The sequence below is a fragment of the Podarcis vaucheri genome (genome assembly GCF_965113315.1).
Source record: "Podarcis vaucheri genome assembly, chromosome: 17".
NCBI classification, from domain to species: Eukaryota; Metazoa; Chordata; class Lepidosauria; order Squamata; family Lacertidae; genus Podarcis; species Podarcis vaucheri.
In genome coordinates, this window is record NC_138755.1 from 15,128,050 (window position 1) to 15,149,398 (window position 21,349).

Sequence of the window (21,349 nt, forward strand, 5' to 3'; positions counted from 1 at the left end):
CATATACCGTATTTTTCGCTCTATAACACACACCAGACCATAACACGCACATAGTTTTTAGAGGAGGAAAACAAGAAAAAATATATTCTAAACGAAATAGTGGATATATGATTTTTGTGGTTCATGCTGTGGCCACAGACATGTGATCTGACAATGAGTTTGGAGTAGCCCAATGCAAAAATCCTGAGGATCCATGTGGATCCATGCTTTGTAACCACGGAGGAGGGAAGGAAGGGGAACCATGGATCCTCTGCTCACGACTGCAGCAGACCCCCCCGCCACCCGTAGGCATTCGCTCCATAACACGCACAGACATTTCCCCTTACTTTCTAGGAGGAAAAAAGTGAGTGTTATGGTGCAAAAAATACGGTACATTCCATACGTGGTGATATATCAGCATATCGTGACATTTAGCTGCTGATATATCACAGTGTTGAAAACCAGATATTGCCCAGCCCTAGACGTTAGGTTAGTCTGAGATATACACACTGGATAACTCCATGTCCTTCATGGCTGAGCAGCAATTTGAATTTTGGCCTGCCCATTGCTTGGCTGACATGCTAGCCACTACACAACACTGACTCACAAGTCACTAAGATTTTTCTCTTCATGTTTATTGTTTGTTTTCATTGTTCGGTTAAAAAGCTGCCTTTTTTTAAAACTGTGAAGGAGTTTGGTTCCATTCAGCCATTTTCTTTTCTCCAGAAGTTTCCTAAACATTCATTTAGTTGGCTGTCTAACCCATTCATTCCATCGACATGCTTGTAACAATGAATTCAAAATACTTAACCACATAAACAAGATGCTTATTGAGATCCTAAAATGAAATATCAGAATTAAGATGCATTTTCCATATTTCACTCCATTTGCAAGTGTCTCCCTCACATGAGCTTGGGGCTTCGCTAAGCTGATTTCCCACGATCTAGGCTATTTTTTGGAACATCCTTGAAATTACTGCATCAGGAAAAAATGTGATCTTTTGGCCCACATGTTGCATTGCTCACATACACTGATCACGTTTCATGACTTAAAATTGCAGCCTAATGGCATGTGTGAACTAAATAACAGAATAGAATGGAATAACAGGAGGAATGCCGTAGTGAAACAGTGACTTCTCTAAGACACCCTCGTAAGTGATGGTTTATCACATAATCGAAACACTTATGGTCCTCTCTGTGTTACTGGAGTACATCATACTGATTATTGGCACTGATGGACTTGTTGTAGTCCAAAAACATTTGGAGGGCCACTGGTCCTATCCCTGATTTATGGGGAACGAACCAAGGTAACCTTCCCCCCCCCCTTTTTGCCTCTGGCACACCTAAAGAAAAAAAGAAGCTCTGGTTCCTACTAACCATAGTTTAGCAGTATTTCCAAACCCTAAACTGTAATTAATCTTAACTATGTTAACCATGGTTTGATGAAACAACAGTTCAGACTAACTGCTGGTTTTCAAGTTTGAATGGTGCACTTGATCAAAAACAGAAACGACAGCTTCTGCCTAATTGGAAATGGAGAGGGGGAAGCAAACAAGTCTGAGGGTTGCCTAGGCTCATTTGGTCACGATAAACCATGGTTCTCATGTCATTTGCACACAGCCAATAGTTTTCTTGGGGGAAAACAGAAGCTCTTCTCCTAACAACACCCAAAAGAGTTGTTGCTCTCTTCCTTTTGCAACCTTAAGATTACCAGTAAGCATAAACCAATAAGACTTCTTTCAGCCACCAAAATTTAATTTTAAAAGACCACAACAGAGAGATTTCTTAGACTTTATTGACTTTGGCTTTGGAGTTAATCGTTATTCAGTTCTAAGAAAGTCAGAATTTATATCTGCCAGGAGACCCTGCCCTAAGCAGTGTACATGTAAATAGCTGAGAGAGTTCCCGTTGAGCTGTTTTTATTATAAATGGCACAATGTGTATTTTATTAACAAGCTGCTTTAAATGCAGGAAATATTAAAAATGATATCCGATCCCTTTCCAAGAAACATTTAGCTCATTTTTTGTGGATTTGTAAGTTTCCTCAAATGTATATTTTTGTTTGTAATGGTTGTAAGAAGCCTATTCATACTACTTCCTTTGCTAGCAGGTCCCTGTTTAAAAGGGAGTATATCAAGATCTGTACATCTGTGCAGTGATACATTTCAGTGTCACAAACAATTTCATCAGCATTGCCCCCATAAGTTTTGTAGACTGATATGGTGGTGCGATTGCCTCAAATCCCGGTGCTATTTAGATTAAATTACCTTAAAAACCAGATTTTATTTTATTTTTTTAAAAAAATCATGTTTATTTTTAAAAAGCAAAAATCATGTTTCAAAACCATGACTATGATGGATGTCCATTGAGACAACTGGGGGGGAAACAGACTGGGATTTTGTTTGTCTGTTTGTTTAGTATTAATATTAGACCAGTATCGTAGCTGGGAACAGCATTCCCAGTGTCTTTTGCTTAGTTTACTTACATCAGGAATGAAAGAACCCAACAAATACTAACCTTTTGGGTTAGAAACCTTTGAAACTGAATCTTGCCAATACAGAAGGTTCTGTTTTCAAAGTTCAATATTAGTCGTTGAAAATACAGTCGTACCTTGCAAGCTGAACGCCTCAGCTCCCGAACAAATCGGCCATTGTGTGCCATAATGAAATGTGTTAGTCTTCAAAGTGCTATAAGATCCTTGGATTTTACCACTATGTTAGTCGCTGGGTGAACTATTTATTTTCAGATTTTATATTTGAAAAATGTAACTCAACTCTTTCCCTCCACCCCTTTGCCCCCCCCCCCCAAGATGAACTCTCTTGGCAGCCAGCCTAGTCTCCCTTGGGAGGAAGGGTAAAATATAAATTTAATAAATAAAGAGCTACTGGAAAGTTTCTGTGGAGCATCTGGGAAATAATTCTAAGAAAGTGGAAATGCTAGCAGGATTAATATAAATTCAACAGTATACAGTTGTACCTTGGATCCCAAACACTGCAAACCCAAAAGTGAGTGTTCCGGTTTGCGAACATTCCTTGGAACCCGAATGTCCGATGGGTCTTCCGTGGCTTCTGATTGGCTACGGGAGCTTCCTGCAGCCAATCAGAAGCCATGCTTTGGTTTCTGAACGTTTTGGAAGTTGAACAGACTTCCGGAACGGATTCCATTCGACTTCCAAGGCTCAACTATAGTTATGTTTGAGGCAATACGAAAAGGAGGGAAAATTGATTGGTTGGAATAGATGGTGCGGTAAAAATGGGAAACTTGAAGAAGGGAAGTCGATGTATTATTTTATTGGCGGGTGTTTATTTGTGGAAATTGTATGATTGAAAATTCTAATAAAAATAATTATAAAAAAGAGCTACTGTTTTTCAGATATGCTAAAGTCCATATTATTTTGCATAATAATAATTCAAAATTTTGAGAACCTAGCTCTAAAACTTTTCTCGCTCATGAAGCAGACTTAGCATTTCTGTTCAGTTCCATGAAAAAGATAGGCCTCTATTTCTGGGGCATAGACACACTTTATACATATGAAGGCTAGCAAAAGAGCTTGCTTGACCTGACATTGACCTTCGAATAAAGAAGACAGCTAAATCTAAGTAGATCAAAAACAGGCAGACAAAGAATGCCTTGGCCGGAACAAGTTGCAATCACAATGATTTATTAGACTATGACTTTCAATACACGGATTAACCTAACAAAATGTACTATTACTAGTAGTGTCTCTTAGATCTTGTCAGGTATAGGATGCCCAAATAATAACCTTTTGGGTTTTTTGTTTTGTTTTGTTTTTAATCTTTATTCTATTGTTCAGAAAGCCAACTTGCTTTACTTAACATTCCAAGACTAATTCTGCAAACACTTAAACATAAATCTCATTGTTGGCAGAAATAATCCTGTTTTAAGTCAACTGGTCTTTGAATAAATTTGCTTTTGTTTAAGCGCTTGCTGCATAAGCCCCCCTGCGCATTATGCCTTTCCTTTAATGTCCAAGTCTTCATTGCCCTCGTCTTAAAAACTGTGTTAGGACTTGTTTTGTTGAAAAGCTGAACAATAGGCAGAGTTGAATGCAAACTCCCGCCGGCTGATTTGTGTTCCCTTTTGTTTTTGTCCCCCAGGTCCTTTGAGGTCTATAATGAAAGATCTGCATTCTGATGATAATGAAGATGAATCTGACGAAGCAGACGAGAATGACAATGACTCTGAGATGGAGAGACCTGTAAATACTCATGGAGGAAGCAGGGGCCGCAGGTGAGGGTTGCAATAAAATAAATACATTCCAGACTATTTGAATGCGCCAGGCTTGTGTCAAAGGCTGGGAACTCTGCTTTTAAATGCAGAGAGGATAGGCTGAAACAAAAGTCCATGCAGGGAAAGGAAACACAAAATGCAGAGGAATTATCTAAGAAATTGGGGATTTTATGAAGGGGGCAGAACCTGCCCATAGAAAAGAAGCTGAACACCTTTTTTACAACATAAGAATTATGGGGGGGTATTTATATTTTGAGTGTTGTTGTTGTTTAGTTGTTTAGTCGTGTCCGACTCTTCGTGACGTGACCTCATGGACCAGAGCATGCCAGGCACTCCTGTCTTCCACTGCCTCCTGCAGTTTGGTCAAACTCATGCTGGTAGCTTCGAGAACACTGTCCAACCATCTTGTCCTCTGCTGTCCCCTTCTCCTTGTGCCCTCCATCTTTCCCAACATCAGGGTCTTTTCCAGGGAGTATTCTCTTCTCATGAGGTGGCCAAAGTCTTGGAGCCTCAGCTTCAGGGATCTGTCCTTCCAGTGAGCACTCAGGGCTGATTTCCTTCTGAATGGATAGGTCTGAACTTCTTGCAGTCCATGGGACTCTCAAGAGTCTCCTCCAGCACCATAATTCAAAAGCATCAATTCTTCGGCGATCAGCCTTCTATGTGGTCCAGCTCTCACTTCCATACATCACTACTGGGAGAGGATAGGCTGAAATAAAAGTCCACACGGGGAAAGGAAACTCAAAATGCAGAGGAATTATCTAAGAAATTGGGGTGTTATGAGGGGGGCAGAACCTGCCCATAGAAGAGAAGCTGAACACTTTTTTGTACAACATAAGAATTATGGGGTGTGTGTTTATATTTTGAGTACTGCCTTTCAAACATATGGAGTTGTAGGGAGGTTGGTTTATAAGACCCGGGGTGTCTGCGTGGCTTTTTGATTAAATGCTGTAGCATTTCATAGAACAGAGGCTCCCAAACTTATTTGGCCTACCACCCCCTTTTCAGGGGGGGAAAATACTCAGCGCCCGCCCCCTTTGAAATCTACTTTCTTTAAGCGAAGGGGTGGGGCTGCCTGCTATTGGCCAAATAGGCAGGCAAGTTGCAATTCACTTCCTGGGTCTGAGTGAACCCAAGCCCAGGGAATCCCCTCGCCTCCAGCACGACTGCCAGATCCAGGGGAGATGTTGTCGCCGTCCCAGAACAACACTTGGCATGGCAATAAGCATCATTACACAGCAGATGAAACCAGTGCTATTTTTCTAGAAAAATCAGACTTTGCTTGTGTGCTCAAAACATATTTTGCTGCACTGTGCGAAATACGAGCAAGCCAGGGCTGAACTGATATTACCCTTGCTGGTCCCTTTCCTGGGAAAATCAGAGGCTCACTATGTCAGGTTCCTATTGGAAGACCGGACAAACGCTAGAACATTAGCAGCGGCGAAGTTTTTATTGGTGGTTGCAAGAACCAATGATCCCTATCTTTAAGTCTGAACAAAATGCTTGTTTAACCTGGAGGTAGGCTGTCTGAATTGTGCATTGCTTTGTAACGATTTGTTGGGTCTCTGGACCGTAATAAAGATTGATTGATTGATTGATTGATTTCTAGAAAAAGAGGTGCTGGAACTCCCTTGTTCTCTTATAATGGCAATGGTACCCACCTGAGTGGGGCAGGAACTGAGTTCCAGTGAGTTCCGGCTGGGGGGGGGGAAAGCCCTGGATGAAACATGTATGAATGGTTTTCCAAAAATTTCTTCTCTTGAAGGATATGTGACGGTTTGTTAATAGGGAAGTTGAAGTGAATGTATATTGAATTTTGCAGATGTGTTTCAGGACGCTGTCAGGCTCCCAGCAGCATTCAACTGACACTCAAGCGTTCAAAACATCTAGCTCCTCTTCACACAACATAGTCATATAGGCATGGTATTTCTCCTCAGCCTTGAGTAAAATGATTATTATCTTGCTTCTGAAATGGTGCTGTACTTTTGTGTCCTCCGATTGCAGTACGTGGAAGAGACAGGGGAGCTGTGTTGAAATGGACATGGCATTCTGTCTTCTTCAGTGTCTGTGTGTGTCCATACAAATGACAATATCTAAACTGCGAAGAAAATAGTCATGCCTTATGACCTTCCTCCAACCCTGTATGTTGGTTTCATTTTGAGATACATATTGAAAGGCTATAACCCTTCTGCCTGTATGAATAGATGAGGGAGTTTGAGAGGGGTAATAAGGTGCCCTATAATCAGTGCTGAGCTGTATTATAGGGTCGAGTAAAAGGAGCTGAAGCTACTCTGAGGACTTTTTTGTGTATGTGAGGTATAATTATGCTTAATAAAATAAAGAATTTTAAGTGGAGGAAAAGCTGAAGAAGTGCCTGTCTTCTGTTTTGAGATATGCTACTCTCTTAATGAGTATATCATGTGTGTTGTCTTCTGGTTAGTCAGGCCTCAACTCTCAACGTGTGTGTGTGTGTGTGTGTGTGTGTCTGTGTGTGTAGTTTATTGGACCATAGCATTACAACTTCCAACATTAGCTTGAAAGCAAGAGTGCCTGCCTACTGCACTTGGTTGAGAATTCGAGAAATCAGATGGGTGCCTTGGTGGGTTAGTACAAACCCATATAGTTTTTGACAAAAAATACATTTAAATAGGAATACCTGGGGCGAAGAAGTAACAGAGGAAGCAGGAAGCAGGACTTGCCTGGGGAAAGGGGGTGTTCGTTTCTGACCTGTGAAAATTCAGGCTTGGAATATCAAGAACTTGCAAGTAACTACAACTTGTATACAAGGCAACTTTCAGAATTTCAAGCAAGTTGGAAAATTCTGAGTGGCTGTTATTTTTTAGATTTGCTATTGGGGTGCTGTAGATAATGTTCTGCTCCAAAATAGGTGGGGAACCCTCTTTTCCAGAAGTTTCTATCCTGATCAAAGTGTTTCTTCTTCTTCTTCTTCTTCTTCTTCTTCTTCTTCTTCTTCTTCTTCTTCTTCTTCTTTGGTACTGGTGGCCACATTGCATCACCTGTAGATAGTTCACCTTGACTATCAGAAGCAATTTTAGCTATGTATAATTAAGATACCATTTCAAGAAAACTGCAGGTGAATATTGCAGTTTTGCATACTTTTTATTCAGAATGTGTTCGCAAACAGAAAAGAGTTGGGTTCACCTTTGGGATCATCAAGTTATTGAAAGTTGGAAAGCATCGATCTTAATTGGGTTTCTCTTATTTGGGCTTTTCTCTTACTTGGGCTTTTTGTTCCTAATCTGTTAACATTGCTACCACCTACTTTTCAACTTCTCCCACAAACTTGCTTTTTGAAAGCCGATTGTTAGGGCTGTGATGTCAGTTGTAAGCCATGGAAAATTTCCTTTATGTTGCACATCTTAATAAATTTATTGTTCCTTTCCCTTTCCCTTCTCAGGGTTAGTCTGAGCGATGGAAGCGACAGCGACAGCAGTTCAGCATCTTCACCCCTCCGCCACGAACCCCCACCTTTATTAAAAACCAACAATAACCAGGTACTGTTTTGCGCCATGACTGCTGCAGCCACCATCACTTCATTTTCCCAGTGGATATTTTCTCTCTTGTCCTTCTGCCTTGGGAGCCATTTGGTCAGTGTAAAACAGAGAGAGTGTCCTGTGTGACAAAAACAGAGAGAAACTATTACTTTAATCCCTGGGATGTGCATGTGGTCAAGAGCTTTAAAATATGTACACATTCACTTCATATAATTCTGCTTCAAACTGGCCTTTGAGAACAGAAAATGTTGAGTTAGGTGTGGGGCTTTTGCTTCCAGTTGTATCATTTGGACAGTGCAAGCTAACTCTCAATAGCCCCCCCCCCCGTATGCTATCTGTTTGAAGAGGGCTCCATGCTTCGAAGGAGCACCGTGCTTTTATTATTTTATTTAATTTATTAAATTTATATACTGCTCTTCATCCTAAGAACTCAGAGCGGTTCACAGAAAAAATATGTAGGTTAGATAAATTGGCTGCTGAACATCCTTAAACCATTGAGATATTTGGTTGTGGAATTTCTAGTGATCCTCAGTCCTAGCCCTATGATGCCCTTAAATATTTACTCTTATTTTCTAGATTCTAGAAGTGAAGAGTCCTATAAAGCAGAGTAAATCTGATAAACAGATAAAGAATGGCGATTGCGATAAGGTAAATTAAAAGAAACAGTATTTGCATCATGATTCATAATCTTTCTTAAATCTGTAAAAAGTATTGGATCTTTCAGTATATAAGAAACATTGGTTGGCACATGCCTTAATGAAGTGTTTTTAAGTTACTCAATATTTTAGTATCCCTATATTGCACAATTTATTCTACATTTTAATTACTTATTATGTATATATTGTTCTCTTAAATGAAGTGAAGTTGAATAGTTCAATTTCAGGCCCAGTTCAAGGTACAGGTAATCTTATAAACCCTAAAAGGCTTAGAATCCAAATATGTGAAGGAGCGTCTTTTTCCACACCAGAGTGCCTGTGTTTGCCCAACACACCAGAAGTGTGCTACGTAACAACAAAAGAAAGGGGGTGTTTAGCCATAGCACTATGGTTCTGGAATGCAATGCGCTTCCTAAGAGGTACACCTTACAATTTGTTCACAACAGGTTAAGATGAGTTTTAATTTGCCCATACAGTGGTACCTCGGGTTAAGTACTTAATTCGTTCCAGAGGCCCATTCTTAACCTGAAACCGTTCTTAACCTGAAGCACTATTTCTGGGTTAGTGGAGCCTGTAACCTGAAGCGTATGTAACCCGAGGTACCACTGTATCTTGCTGAGTTGTTTTTTTTAGCAGTTAGCTACATTATTGTTAGTATCATGGCTTTATTGTACATCACTGTGTTTTATGACATACTTAATTCATCGCAACTTGCGCACATTTAACTTGTGTCGTCGCAGTTTTACGCTCGTGGCAGCAAGCCAACTGAAAATGCATAAATCTAATGCATGTGAGGTGGAGAGCTTAAATGCTCTTTGCTTTGCTTTGCTCGCCAGAGTCCGGTAAGCAAGTCGTTGAGCTTAAAAATTCTCCACCTTGTAGAGCTGGCTGGCAAAGCCCACTCTTGGGGGGGAAAGCACCATCTTGGAAAAAGTAGGGATAATCACACAAGGGTGGTTCTGAGCTTGTTCTGACTATACAAAGTTGTGAGTCGGCTGTATTTCCATTGCTTTGCTGTCTTGGAATATAAATATTTGTCTATACACCAGAATACAAATGTGGTGTGTTTTTTTTAATAAAACATTCATTTTTTGTTTGTTTTTGAATGGTTTATTTCCAGGCATATCTTGATGAGCTAGTTGAGCTTCACAGAAGGTTAATGACACTAAGGGAAAGACATGTACTGCAACAGGTGAGAGGTCTACTTTCTGTGCTAAGCATGTTGTTGTTTAGTCGTGTCAGACTCTTCATGACCCCATGGACCAGAGCACGCCAGGCACTTTTCAAAGTCGAGAACACAACTCTGATCTTCTAGTAGAATTTGATAATCCATCTGCCTACATCTTAACAATTGTGACATATGTGCTGAGAGATTAGCATGTTGCAAGAGTTTCAAACTATAAGCACTGTTTTCTGCTGACAAAACACACCACGTCTTCTTGAGGGATATTTCTTTGAGTGTTCCTGGCAATGGCAAACTTCAACAGATTTTTAATGCATCCCTAGCATTACAAATTTCAGTTTGTAACACTGAATTCAGTCTTCTGTATTTTTCAACTATACTTGAGTTTGCATGTTGCAGCTTTGAATGTGTTAGCCGTTCAGTATCAAAACTCAACTTTTCTACTGAGGCTTGTGTGTTACCACAGGAAGATTCAAGTGCAGGAACTGTCAATCCTTGAGTGGTACCTAGCTAAATCATATTCTGAGCAGACCTGTTGAAATCAATGGACTTTAAGTAGCTTAAGTCCATTGATTCCAGAGTGAGTACGCTGAATGTAATTCAGTTGGAATCACCCCAAATAATTTCAGGTGTTTTTTTTTTTTAAAAAAAATAGCACTAGTATTCACTTCAGTTGCCTCAAATATTTCTTTTTGTAATGAAATTTACTCTTTGTAATCAAGAACTGATTCCCCAGAAGTTTGGAGATTTGTGTGCATGTATGCACACACATCTGTGCACGCCATTTCTGATTTCTCCAAATGTGTCTTTCATTGTGGACTTTACTGGCCAAAAAAACAAAGCAAAAAAATGACTGGTAATGAACTGATTTCGTGTATTTTGCTAGCAAGAATTTCTATCTTTATATACAGTTGCAATCTGTATATTAAGCTGATAGCATGTATTTTGTACTCTGAATAGGAAAAAAGCAATCTACTTTTTATGTTTTGTTTACAAAGAGTCAGTTGTTAAGAGATTATTTTGCAGTGAGGTTTCCCCCCTACTCCAATTTAGTACTATTCCACACATTATAGAGTAACACACCGAGGTATGCTCAGCAGGGAGCCACAACCAATCCGAGCTCCAACAAATGACGGTGCATGATCAGTTTGTTTTCAGACACTAGTTTATCACAGTCACAGTTTACATTTCTTTTAGATGTAGATGTTATGTGTGTCTAAAAAAAAAATGTAGTGTGTGAAGTGGCTCATATTCTGTTTAGGAACCTGCATTTCATACTGAGCATATAAATTACCGTATTTTTCGCTCCATAAGACACACTTTTTTCCTCCTAGAAAGTAAGGGGAAATGTGAGTGCATCTTATGGAGTGAATGGCGCTGCACAGAGAGAAGAGCTGCGCATCGCCCCTTCAGTGAAGCCAGTTTGTTTTCAGACACTAGTTTATCACATTCACAGTTTAAATTTCTTTTAGATGTAGATGTTATGTGTGTCTAAAAAAAAAATGTAGTGTGTGAAGTGGCTCATATTCTGTTTAGGAACCTGCATTTCATACTGAGCATAGAAAGTCCCATATTTTTCGCTCCATAAGACACACTTTTTTCCTCCTGAAAAGTAAGGGGAAATGTGAGTGCATCTTATGGAGTGAATGGCGCCGCACAGAGAGAAGAGCTGCGCATCGCCCCTTCAGTGAAGCGGGAGGAGGAACGGAGCCCCTTCTGTTCCTCCTCCCGCTTCGCTGAAGGGGCGCTGCGCAGCTCTCCCTCTCTGCGCAGTGCCTCTCCTGGCTTGTGCCTTAGCTGCACACAGCCTCTTCCAGGCAGGGGGAGCCATCATCCCGCTGCCCTGAAGAGGCTTGGCGCGGCTATCCCAGAAGGCAGAACAGCCAGAGGCTATCCCAGAAGCCAGATCCCTCTTGCTGTTCTGGCTTCTGGGATTCAGAATATTTTTTTTCTTGTTTTCCTCCTCCCAAAACTTGGTGTGCCTTATGGAGCGAAAAATACGGTAATTGTTCAACAGTGCCTTTCATTTGAAACTATGGCTGGCAGTGGATCAGTCTTAAGGGAAATAGAACCAAGGGTCACTACTTATTCACCAGGATGTCACAGTAAAGCTATATTAACGGTCATGATACATAAAGTGTGGATTTTGATCCCTAACTACTGAAAGCCAGTAGATGGTCCCAGCAGAATAGTTTGCTGTTGAATCTGTGTGCAGCAGACTGGGATCCAATCCTGTCTGGGATCTTAGCTCTCTGGGTGGCCCTGGGCACTCTTAGCCAAACATTTCATTAGCAGGCTGTAAAGATTAAAATAAGAGTTTGTTTGGGGTTTTTTGTAGCAGTTTTTAAAACCTTTACCATAACACAAGAAATGAACTGCAATGCATAACAATAAATAATAGCTTTTAAGGTAGTCTTTTTGGACACGGAGAATTCCAAATCCTTTCAAACCTTTCTTAAAGGTTAAAATGAAATCTTTCCCATTAGCTAAAGCCCAGCCCTTCAAGCAGACATTCTTCCCCGAAGGCATTTCAATTGCTGCAGCATGATAGATGGCAATGAAATTGATGGAGAATGACTGTGTGTAAACAACTGTACATTAAAACAAAGCAGAGCACACTTCGTCAAGAACAAACAAAACTCCCTAGGTTCTTGCATCCTGGGTCTAAGTTTGAAGTATTTTAATGTTCTGTTTTTCAACTCTGGTAATCTGAAATATTGACAGTTATAATCTTAAGTCTTCCCCCCTCCAAGTGTTTTCCAATAGAATAAGAACATGAGTGCTGATATTAAAAGCATTAACCTGAATCGCCTTGGCAGGCGGTCAAGAATTCCCCTAAAGCTTTTTTGGGTATATCTTGATGTATTCTGTGCCTCCATTAAAACTAAGGGGCTTCATCTCACTCAGACGCACCAGGTGGCTTTGACACTGTAGCTGCATTTCTCAGAGGCCCGGATGAAGAATCGGGTTCAAATGTTCATGTTGCTCTTAGCTGGAAGCTTAGAAAGTGTAGATAGCGATCAACAAATGAGATTTTATTTCTCGTTACTTTTAAGAGCACTGCATTGCTTTAAAATGCATCTGTTAACACTTCCTAACTGCTTTTGAATTCCTGAAATTTATTATCATGGGAGTTAATGGAAGGCCCCCTTTTTGGCACAGTATCACAGGGAAGCGTATCAAATATAGTTCTGTTGGGGGCAGGGGGGGATGCTTCTGCAAGTTTTTCTGAAATTCTTCATGAACTGTTCGACTCGGGGCTAAGTGAAACATACATTAAGATTACATTTTTAACTCTTGGAAAGATAACACAGGCTATTTCCCTGTTAGCCATTGAGTGTTGTGTAAAAAGTTGTCATACATGCCAGAGCTGTCAGAGGGAACAGGTGGCTGTTTTCAGCTGACTTGTTGCAATGCATACCGTATTTTTCGTGCCATAAGGCGCACCTAGTTTTTAGAGGGGGAAATCAAGGGAAAAAATATTATCCCCCCCCCCAGCCCCAAAGAGCAGTGGACAGGCTGCACGCCTAGGGCAGGCATCTCCAAACTCAGCCCTCCAGATGTTTTGGGACTACAACTCCCATCATCCCTAGCTAACAGGGCCAGTGGTCAGAGATGATGGGAATTGGGCCGAGTTTGGGGTTGCCTGGTCTAGGGCAAATCCAAGTGAAGTTTGATTGCTTATAGCACCTGAAGGATGAACTATGACCAAAAGATGCTTTTCCTTTGATTATATTGATCCATTTCTCATGTCACTGGCTTCAGGGCTGCATCTTATAGGTAATACGCAATCCGTGCAGTTCATATTAACTTAATTTTGAAATAAGAAACTTCCTTTCTACTTAAAACAGGAAAACTCCATCTGCTGAAATAATTCAAAATGTGGCAGGGACACAAGGCAGAGTTTCAGCTCAGCTTTTATAATGTAACTCAACAGAGATGGCAATTTGATGCAGTAATGGGAGTTAATGTTGCAGTCCGAATGGATTTTCTTGGTCAACTGTAAACGAGCAACAGATTGAATGTTGGCATTTGAAATAAAGCAAAAGTGAACTTTGGATAGTTCAGCTCATAGGAGAGGGAGTCAAAGGAAAACCTAAAGTAGGTTGCAGATGTCTGTAGGAAGAAGAGGGATCCATTTCTTGCCATACAATGATGGCAGTAAAATGTAGACAGCTACATTCCCTGCCCCAAAACTAACTGGACTGCTATAAATGTATGTTGATTGTAAAACAAGCATACATTAGCAGTTGCCTCAGCTCTCTGGCAGAGTGCATGCTTTGCAAAATTCAGGCCCTCCCAACTCCAGTTAAAAAGGATTTCAGACAGTTAATAGGGCTAAAGGAAACCTCTGGATGAGATGCTGGAATACAGTCAGAGCAGACTGTTCTGTGCCAGAGTTACCAGTCGTTCTACAGAAGGCACTTTCATGCATTCATATTGGCAATCCCCTGGAAGGCAGATAGGAAACCATCATTCTATCGTTTGTTTATTTTGTGAAAATTATACACCGCTTGATTGTAAATGACCTAAAGCTGTTTTACAAAAGATAGGATCACTTGTTTTAATCAGTTATTTTAAGGATGCAATTTTTACTTTTACTGTTTTTCCTGCCGCTGCCACTGCTTAGATGACACATACAAAAATATTACGCATAGTTTAATGGCTTTTAAGTTTTTCCACGACAGGACAAGGAACACACACAAACAATAGACATGAAAGAAAACTGATCCGCAAAGCCCGTCAATTCACAATGCCATTTTGCAAAATCAGAAGATAAACCAATAGGGATGTCAGCCAAAAAAGTTTCTAACGAAGAAGTTCATTCTGCAAGAGCTTGACTGGGGAGGCGAAAGGAGTTCCTTTGTCTTTCTAAAATGTTGTAATGCATGGTGGAATCTCTGGCAGTGGATCTTGCCCAAAGATCTCGCAGGAGATTTAGAAGGTGTTTTTGCATGGCAAAACTCCCTTAACATGAAGGCAAGAGTGGGAGACCTGGTACCTTCTGAATGTTGCTGAACTCCAACTCCCACCATCCCTGACCACTGGCCATGCTGTATGCCACTGGTGGGACCTGGAATCCAGTAACACAGGGTTTCCCAAACTTGGGTCTCCAGATGTTTTTTGACTACAGTTCCCATCATCCCTGACCACTGGTCTTGCTAACTAGGGATGGTGGGAGTTGTAGTCCAAAAACAGCTGGAGACAAAAGTTTGGGAAACCCTGCAATGACATGTGGAAAGGGCACAGGTTCTCTATCCCTTTCTGTGAAGGGAGCAGAATCTTTAATTTAAACATAACATTTTATATCTCTCTCTCTCTCTCTCTCTTTCTTTTTAACGACAGATTGTAAACCTCATAGAAGAAACGGGACATTTTCATATCACAAACACAACCTTTGACTTTGACCTTTGCTCACTGGACAAAACCACAGTTAGGAAGTTACAGAGTTACCTGGAAACGGCTGGAGCATCCTGAGCACACACGGCAGCTGGCTGCATCGAAAACTGTGCTCTCTCTTTTTTAAAAAAAGAAATAAAACATTCAGAGTGATGCAACCAAAATGGCAGCAAACAAGCGAAACCAACCAACTCTCTTCAGCTTTATTATTTTGTTTAAAGCCAGTCGTCATCTCTCGATTAAGGAGAAGAAACGTGACAAGCCTCAGAGGATTTGCTCTTCTCACCTAGGAAACGCTCTGGAAGAGTTAGCCTGGATAGCCTTGAAAAAAAAAACACTTAATGAATGTGTATGATATCATGTATCTCTCTATGTGGTGTTCCAGGCCACAAGACGAATGCATGTTCAACACACTGCCTTATTACATAACTGATCTATTTATTATTGCATACGCATATTCTGAAGTCCTTGAGGGAAGGGACTCTACCAGATGTGTCCTGTCTATTCTCTCCTTTGATCCAGCGCCACCGCTGTCAAAAGCCTTCTGACCTTGTGCTTGTTTGGACGCCACTTTTTCCTGACTTTTGGGTATTCCCTTGACCAGTTTAAAAGCCCCGTCGTCTTGTTTCCGTTTCCGCAGTCCCCCAAAACGAGATGCCAAGTTGGGGAGCGGGGGTGGCAAAAAAAAAAGTCTCTCCTTTTTTTACTGTTCAGTCTGCTGTAGCAGAATCCACCCCACCTCCCATCAGCTGCCCTTGTGTGTTGACCTCGGACCACAGTAGAAAATGCGCCAAATAGAACCACGACTTGCTTTCTAGCCTTAGTCAATAAACCGGTAGGACGTTCATTAAAAGGAAAGAAGTGTTACTGTATACTATCCTAAATCCAGCGTTTTTTCCACCCACATCTTTGTGTATGTTTTAATGTGTTATTAGATACCATAAAAGTGGAAGCACTCTAGAAGTTTGCCATAAACAAAGAGAGAGAGAGACCTAGTCCCGTTTTCTATGGAAATGTTGTAGAAAGTCCTTAATTTGGAGCTATTTATTACTTAGGAGTTCCAGCACTCAACTGCCCAGGTGTGCAGTTCATTCATTTTTGTTACTAAAAATAGAGGCATAAATTTGGTTCTTTGTTCATTCAGTATATTATAATCTGTTTACTTTAGATTTCGGTTTTGGCTCTTTTTCTACCCGATCAGTTAAAACATTTTCATTTAGGCCGTTAGACAATTACAGGATGGGAAACTTTCAAAATTTCAGTACTTGTTAAGTAACATTCATTGATCGTAGGGCTGTCAACCCAATTAAAAAAAAGTTGATTAATCATGTTAATTTTAATTGATTAATCAATTACACCTGCAGAAGTTTGCATGTGAATAAACAATACTTCTGAAGATAGAAGTCTACTTTCCTTATTTTTAGAAGATTCATGCATATATCGCAGTAGGCATCATCTTAGAAGATACATTTCCTTCTGTGTTGAAATGAAGAGGGGGGGTGCCTTTTCTAAGACGGCACCTGTCATCCACAGTTTTTGTAAGTACCTGTATTAAATATATATTTTTCAAAAAAAATTATCTGCTGTGCAGTTAAGGGAAAACATTTTCAGTTGGCTAGCAGAGCATCCTATGGCTGGTTGGTGGGGAAAGCAGACGAACTGCCACTTCCTAATGCCTGCCAGACTTGCACCAGCAGGCCCCGCTCCCACGAGTGGAGTAGGAAAGCTGAAAATAATGCCAATATATTTCACACCTGGCAACCAATGCACCCACCCTTTGGGTTTCAGAAAGTACCTGGGTAGACAAAGCTAAAAAGCCTGGGACGCATATTTCCACGGCCCTCTGGAGAGTGTGGTGGCTCATTTGTTTAGCATGTTGCAGTAAATTCAATTCTATTGCAATATGTTTAGCATATTGCAGTAGACTCGATTCTACCCAAACCTCCTGATACATATTTTGCCCTAGGAGGCTTAGTTTACATTTCCAGAGTTAATGCTAAATACGTGACTTCTGGTAGACGAGTTACCATGCACACTAGAGGGCCGTGAAAATTGGTGTCCCGGGCTTTTGGGACTCATCTATCCATGTACTTTCTGAAACCCAAAGGGCACATTGGTTGCCCAATGTGATTTTTTCCACCCAGCTCTGCTACTCCACTACACACTTTCCCCTCCCCTCCCCTTGGTTTCGATAGCAGGGAAAATGAGAGGCCAGCTCCAGGGCTGATGTGCTTTTCCTCCCTCCTTGGGGTCATGTCAGTGGAACAGGTGAGCTTCGGATCTGGCAGATCCACAATTTCCCCCTTTTCATCCCCAGTTGCTGCAATAAGGAGGCCTCCAATGGCAAACCTCCTTCTCCACCTTCAGACCTCCCACTCCGCTGGCAGAGAGCGGAGGTCCGCAACATTCAAAGGACCCTCTGTCGCCCTCTTCAGGAGCTTAGGATTGCTCCCTAAAAGGTTCTGAATCTGCTAAACACGCTGCCACGTTCAGTGCTATTTTTCTAGAAAAAGAGGTGCCGGAACTCACTATGAACACCTCCCTTGTTCTCTTCGAATGCTAGTAGCACCCACTAGAACTGAGTTCCGGCTGAAAAATAGATATATCTCTGACCACCCTAACTTCCAGAAATATTTCTTTTCGGTTAAAAACATTACTTTCATTGAACTAATCAGAAACCCTTTACAAAACAGGAGGCTGGGGAGGAGACGCTTACTGGAAGAAGCCATTCAAGTTAGGATTTCGGTTTTTACCCTCATATGAAAGATGTTGCTTAAGAAATACTTCTGGGTCCAAAGGATCTGTCAGCCTTAAAAAAAAAAAAAGAAAGAAAAAAAGCCTGTGTTTGAGAAGCTACCATATCCCCAGTGTCAGTCTGTTTGCCGGCTGCCAGCTATTGCCACAGAGTCAACCTGTAGAAGCATCTGTGAGTTTCATCATTCCATGCGCAGGGTTTTGTGCATTAGTGTAAAAACTAGGTTCCTAATTTAGGGGTATTTCTTCATAATCAAATGGGAATTCTTAACTCTGTTTCTTTAAGTCCAAAGAAATTGTTTCCTTTTTTTTCTTTCCTTTTTTGTATGTGTGTTTGTTTGGGTGGGTGTTCTTGTTTTTTAAATTAAAATGTTGTTTGACCATAATCTATGGAAAGTCTTTCTCAGGCTTCCAAAAGAACAAGTGTACTTTTTCTTCAGTAATGTTATGACTCTTATTGATGATTGGCATGAAACATACTTGAAGCGTTACGTTCTTTTTTAAGTCCACATGTTAATTAATGTGCAATTGTTGGAGTGGGAGGTTTTTGAAATCTCTTGACATCAAGCATATGATGTGATGTTGGAGTGTGGAGGGGGTGTCTGAGTGGGGTATTTTTTACACTTTTGTTAACATTTTTATATGAAACGTTTGAAAAGGCTATCTTTCACTTTTTTAATGGTGCTCATTCGACATGTTTCATTTCAGTTGAACACAAAAAAGTGTGTGCTTTTCTTTGGTCCATTTTGACTTTTCTAACTAAATTTTGTGGCAAAAACTCTTTAAGAGGTTGTTGGAAGGAGCACAGACCCGCATAACTTTGAGTATATATTGGACAAATCACTTTTTATTTTGTTTTTGTTTTTTATAAAAACCTGGCAAAATAAGTCCTTGGAGCCACAAAAATAGTAGCTGGTGTACAGAATTTGTGGGGGTGGAGGGGTTAACTATGTAAAGGGAATATTACTGCAATTACAGTAGACTCTTAACTCTGACTTGCATGTAGTTCATCAGTCACCCTTATAAAATGTTAGTTCTCTAGTTTGGTGAGAATGAGGATGGAATAAACACATTTCAGCTGCATTTGTGTGTTGAAAGTGAAGAGTGTTTTCCACAAAATTCTGGTAGAATAAAAGCTGGTAAGTGGTGTCCTTTTTGGGGAAAAAATTACTTAGTTATTTTGTATGCTGAAACAAAATAAATCCTTTTTCAATTAATTTCAAATAGTCACATTTATCTAACCGGAACCCAGTCTCTTGGCAATGGGGGGAATTCATATTTTAGGTAAGGTTAAAATGCTACAGCATAAACTTTTTAACTTTACAGCAGCTTTGTTCCCCTTTCATTACACGAACACTGAACATTTAGCCCTGAGCAGTCCCAGATCTAGAGCAATCTGGATGGTTCAAGTGCACAGGGCACAGAGCTAAGGGGACACAAAATAATATCGAGAAGATCCAGTCCTTCCCCCCCCCCTGCCGGTACTCAACAGTACACAGCACAGTCATACCTCGTGTTGCGTTTGCTTCAGGTTGAGCATTTTCAGGTTGCGTCCCGCGGCAACCCAGAAGTAGCAGAATAATAATAATGATATAATTTATTATTTATACCCGCCCATCTGGCTGAGTCACCCCAGCCACTCTGGGCGGCTTTCAATCAAGTGTTAAAAACAATACAGCATTAAATATTAAAAACTTCCCTAAACAGGGCTGCCTTCAGATGCCTTTTAAAGAGAAGATAGCTGCTTATTTCCTTCACATCTGAAGGGAGGGTGTTCCACAGGGCGGGCGCCACTACCGAGAAGGCCCTCTGTCTGGTTCCCTATAACCTCACTTCTCGCAATGAGGGAACCGCCAGAAGGCCCTCGGTGCTGGATCTCAGTGTCTGGGCTGAACAATGGGGGTGGAGACGCTCCTTCAGGTATACTGGATGGGAAAGGGTTACTTCCGGGTTTCGCCGCATGCGCAGATGCTCAAAATGACGTCATGCGCAGAAGCGGCGAATCACAACCTGCGGATGTGCAGATATGGGTTGCGTTCTGCTCAGGTTGCGGACGGGGCTCCGGAACGGACCCCGTTCGCAACCAGAGGTACCACTGTACCATCACCTTGTTTTTCAAATCTGAGAGCGGCAGGACATACGGTGAACCGCCATCTCCCGGTTTTGCCTCCCCACTGACACTGCTGCTTCCTCCTACCGATGCTGCAAATGGTGGTATGACACTTTCCCCCATTTCCCTCTCACCCCCCCCATCGGCAAGGTGGAGGCGACTCCAACTCAAACCACATCACGAGGGACTGAAAGGAGATGGCCAATTCATGTCATTGTCTCCCTCCCAGCCCCGCTAGGAGCAACTTTGCCGGAACTGAGAAGCAAACAGCCGGGGTGTGTGTGGAAAGGGTGGCCGGGGGTGGGGGGAGAACAGAGCAAGCCAGGCACCCACCATAGTGTCTGAGGAGAAAACTGAAAAAGAGAAGAAGAAGAGTTAGGATTTGATATCCCGCTTTATCACTACCCTAGGGAGTCTCAAAGCGGCTAGCATTCTCCTTTTCCCTTCCTCCCCCACAACAAACACTCTGTGAGGTGAGTGGGGCTGAGAGACTTCAGAGAAGTGTGACTAGCCCAAGGTCACCCAGCAGCTGCATGTGGAGGAGCAGGGAATCGAACCCAGTTCACCAGATTCCAAGTCCACCGCTCTTAACCATTGCACCACACTGGAGAAATCCAGCTCCGTCACAAGAGCGGCTGCTGTGCTTTGCCTGCTTCTCCCACAGGTTCAGAATGACTGTCGGCCCCAATTATTCCCTCTTGGGTTCCCCCCCTTGCTCTCTGCCCATCAATCGTGGCCTCTTCTTTTTTGTTTCCAGCCACCCTCTCTTTGCCCTGCTCTTTCTTGCCATGCACACAATGGCCCTCAGGTGGGTACCAGCACCGTTTGTTTTTTTTTCAGAAAGAAAAAAGCAACAGTGAATTATTGTGAAAATAAAAAATATTTTGGGGTAGGCACCAAATTTTTGCTCGGGGTGCCATCTTGCCCATGTCTGCCCCTTCAGCATCAGAGTTCAGTCCTCGAACCTGCAAGGATAGGAAAAAAGAGTGTATCGGAGCACACAAGAAACCGCAGCACTTTGGCATCTTTGGAATTTGACAGGTAGAGCTTTCCAACCCAAGAATGTGTGCTCTAGGGAGATTTTTACCCACAGCACCTCTGAAAATTAACTGCTATACTAGGGATTGTTTGGGAATGTATTTAATGCCAAAATAATTAGGTCAGAGTTGCTAGCAGAGGTGTGGATACTGGATTTAACAATGTTCTCTTCCAAACCAAGTTATCCAAAATGTGCAGTTTTGGTGTGTCACTTCAGGCCAAACTTGTTTAGTCGTGTCCGACTCTTCGTGACCCCATGGACCACAGCACGCCAGGCACTCCTGTCTTCCACTGCCTCCCACAGTTTGGTCAAACTCATGTTGGTAGCTTTGAGAACACTGTCCAACCATCTCGTCCTCTGTCGTCCCCTTCTCCTTGTGCCCTCCATCTTTCCCAACATCAGGGTCTTTTCCAGGGAGGCTTCTCTTCTCATGAGGTGGCCAAAGTATTGGAGCCTCAGCTTT

The 21,349-nt window shown here is 41.6% G+C and overlaps 1 protein-coding gene across 6 annotated transcripts in view; it reads left to right on the forward strand.

The window, feature by feature from the left end:
* Window positions 1-18,954, forward strand: part of MLLT3 (MLLT3 super elongation complex subunit) — a 138,698-nt gene extending 119,744 nt beyond the window's left edge. For all 6 annotated transcript variants that reach the window (XM_082204929.1, XM_082204930.1, XM_082204931.1 and 3 more), the window contains 5 exons: window positions 4,097-4,229; window positions 7,648-7,744; window positions 8,321-8,392; window positions 9,521-9,592; window positions 14,930-18,954. In XM_082204929.1, coding sequence (XP_082061055.1) covers window positions 4,097-4,229; window positions 7,648-7,744; window positions 8,321-8,392; window positions 9,521-9,592; window positions 14,930-15,061 — 506 coding nt within the window. In that variant the 3' untranslated portion in view covers window positions 15,062-18,954. The remainder of the gene's footprint in view (window positions 1-4,096; window positions 4,230-7,647; window positions 7,745-8,320; window positions 8,393-9,520; window positions 9,593-14,929) is intronic.
* The last annotated feature ends 2,395 nt before the right edge of the window (window positions 18,955-21,349 follow it).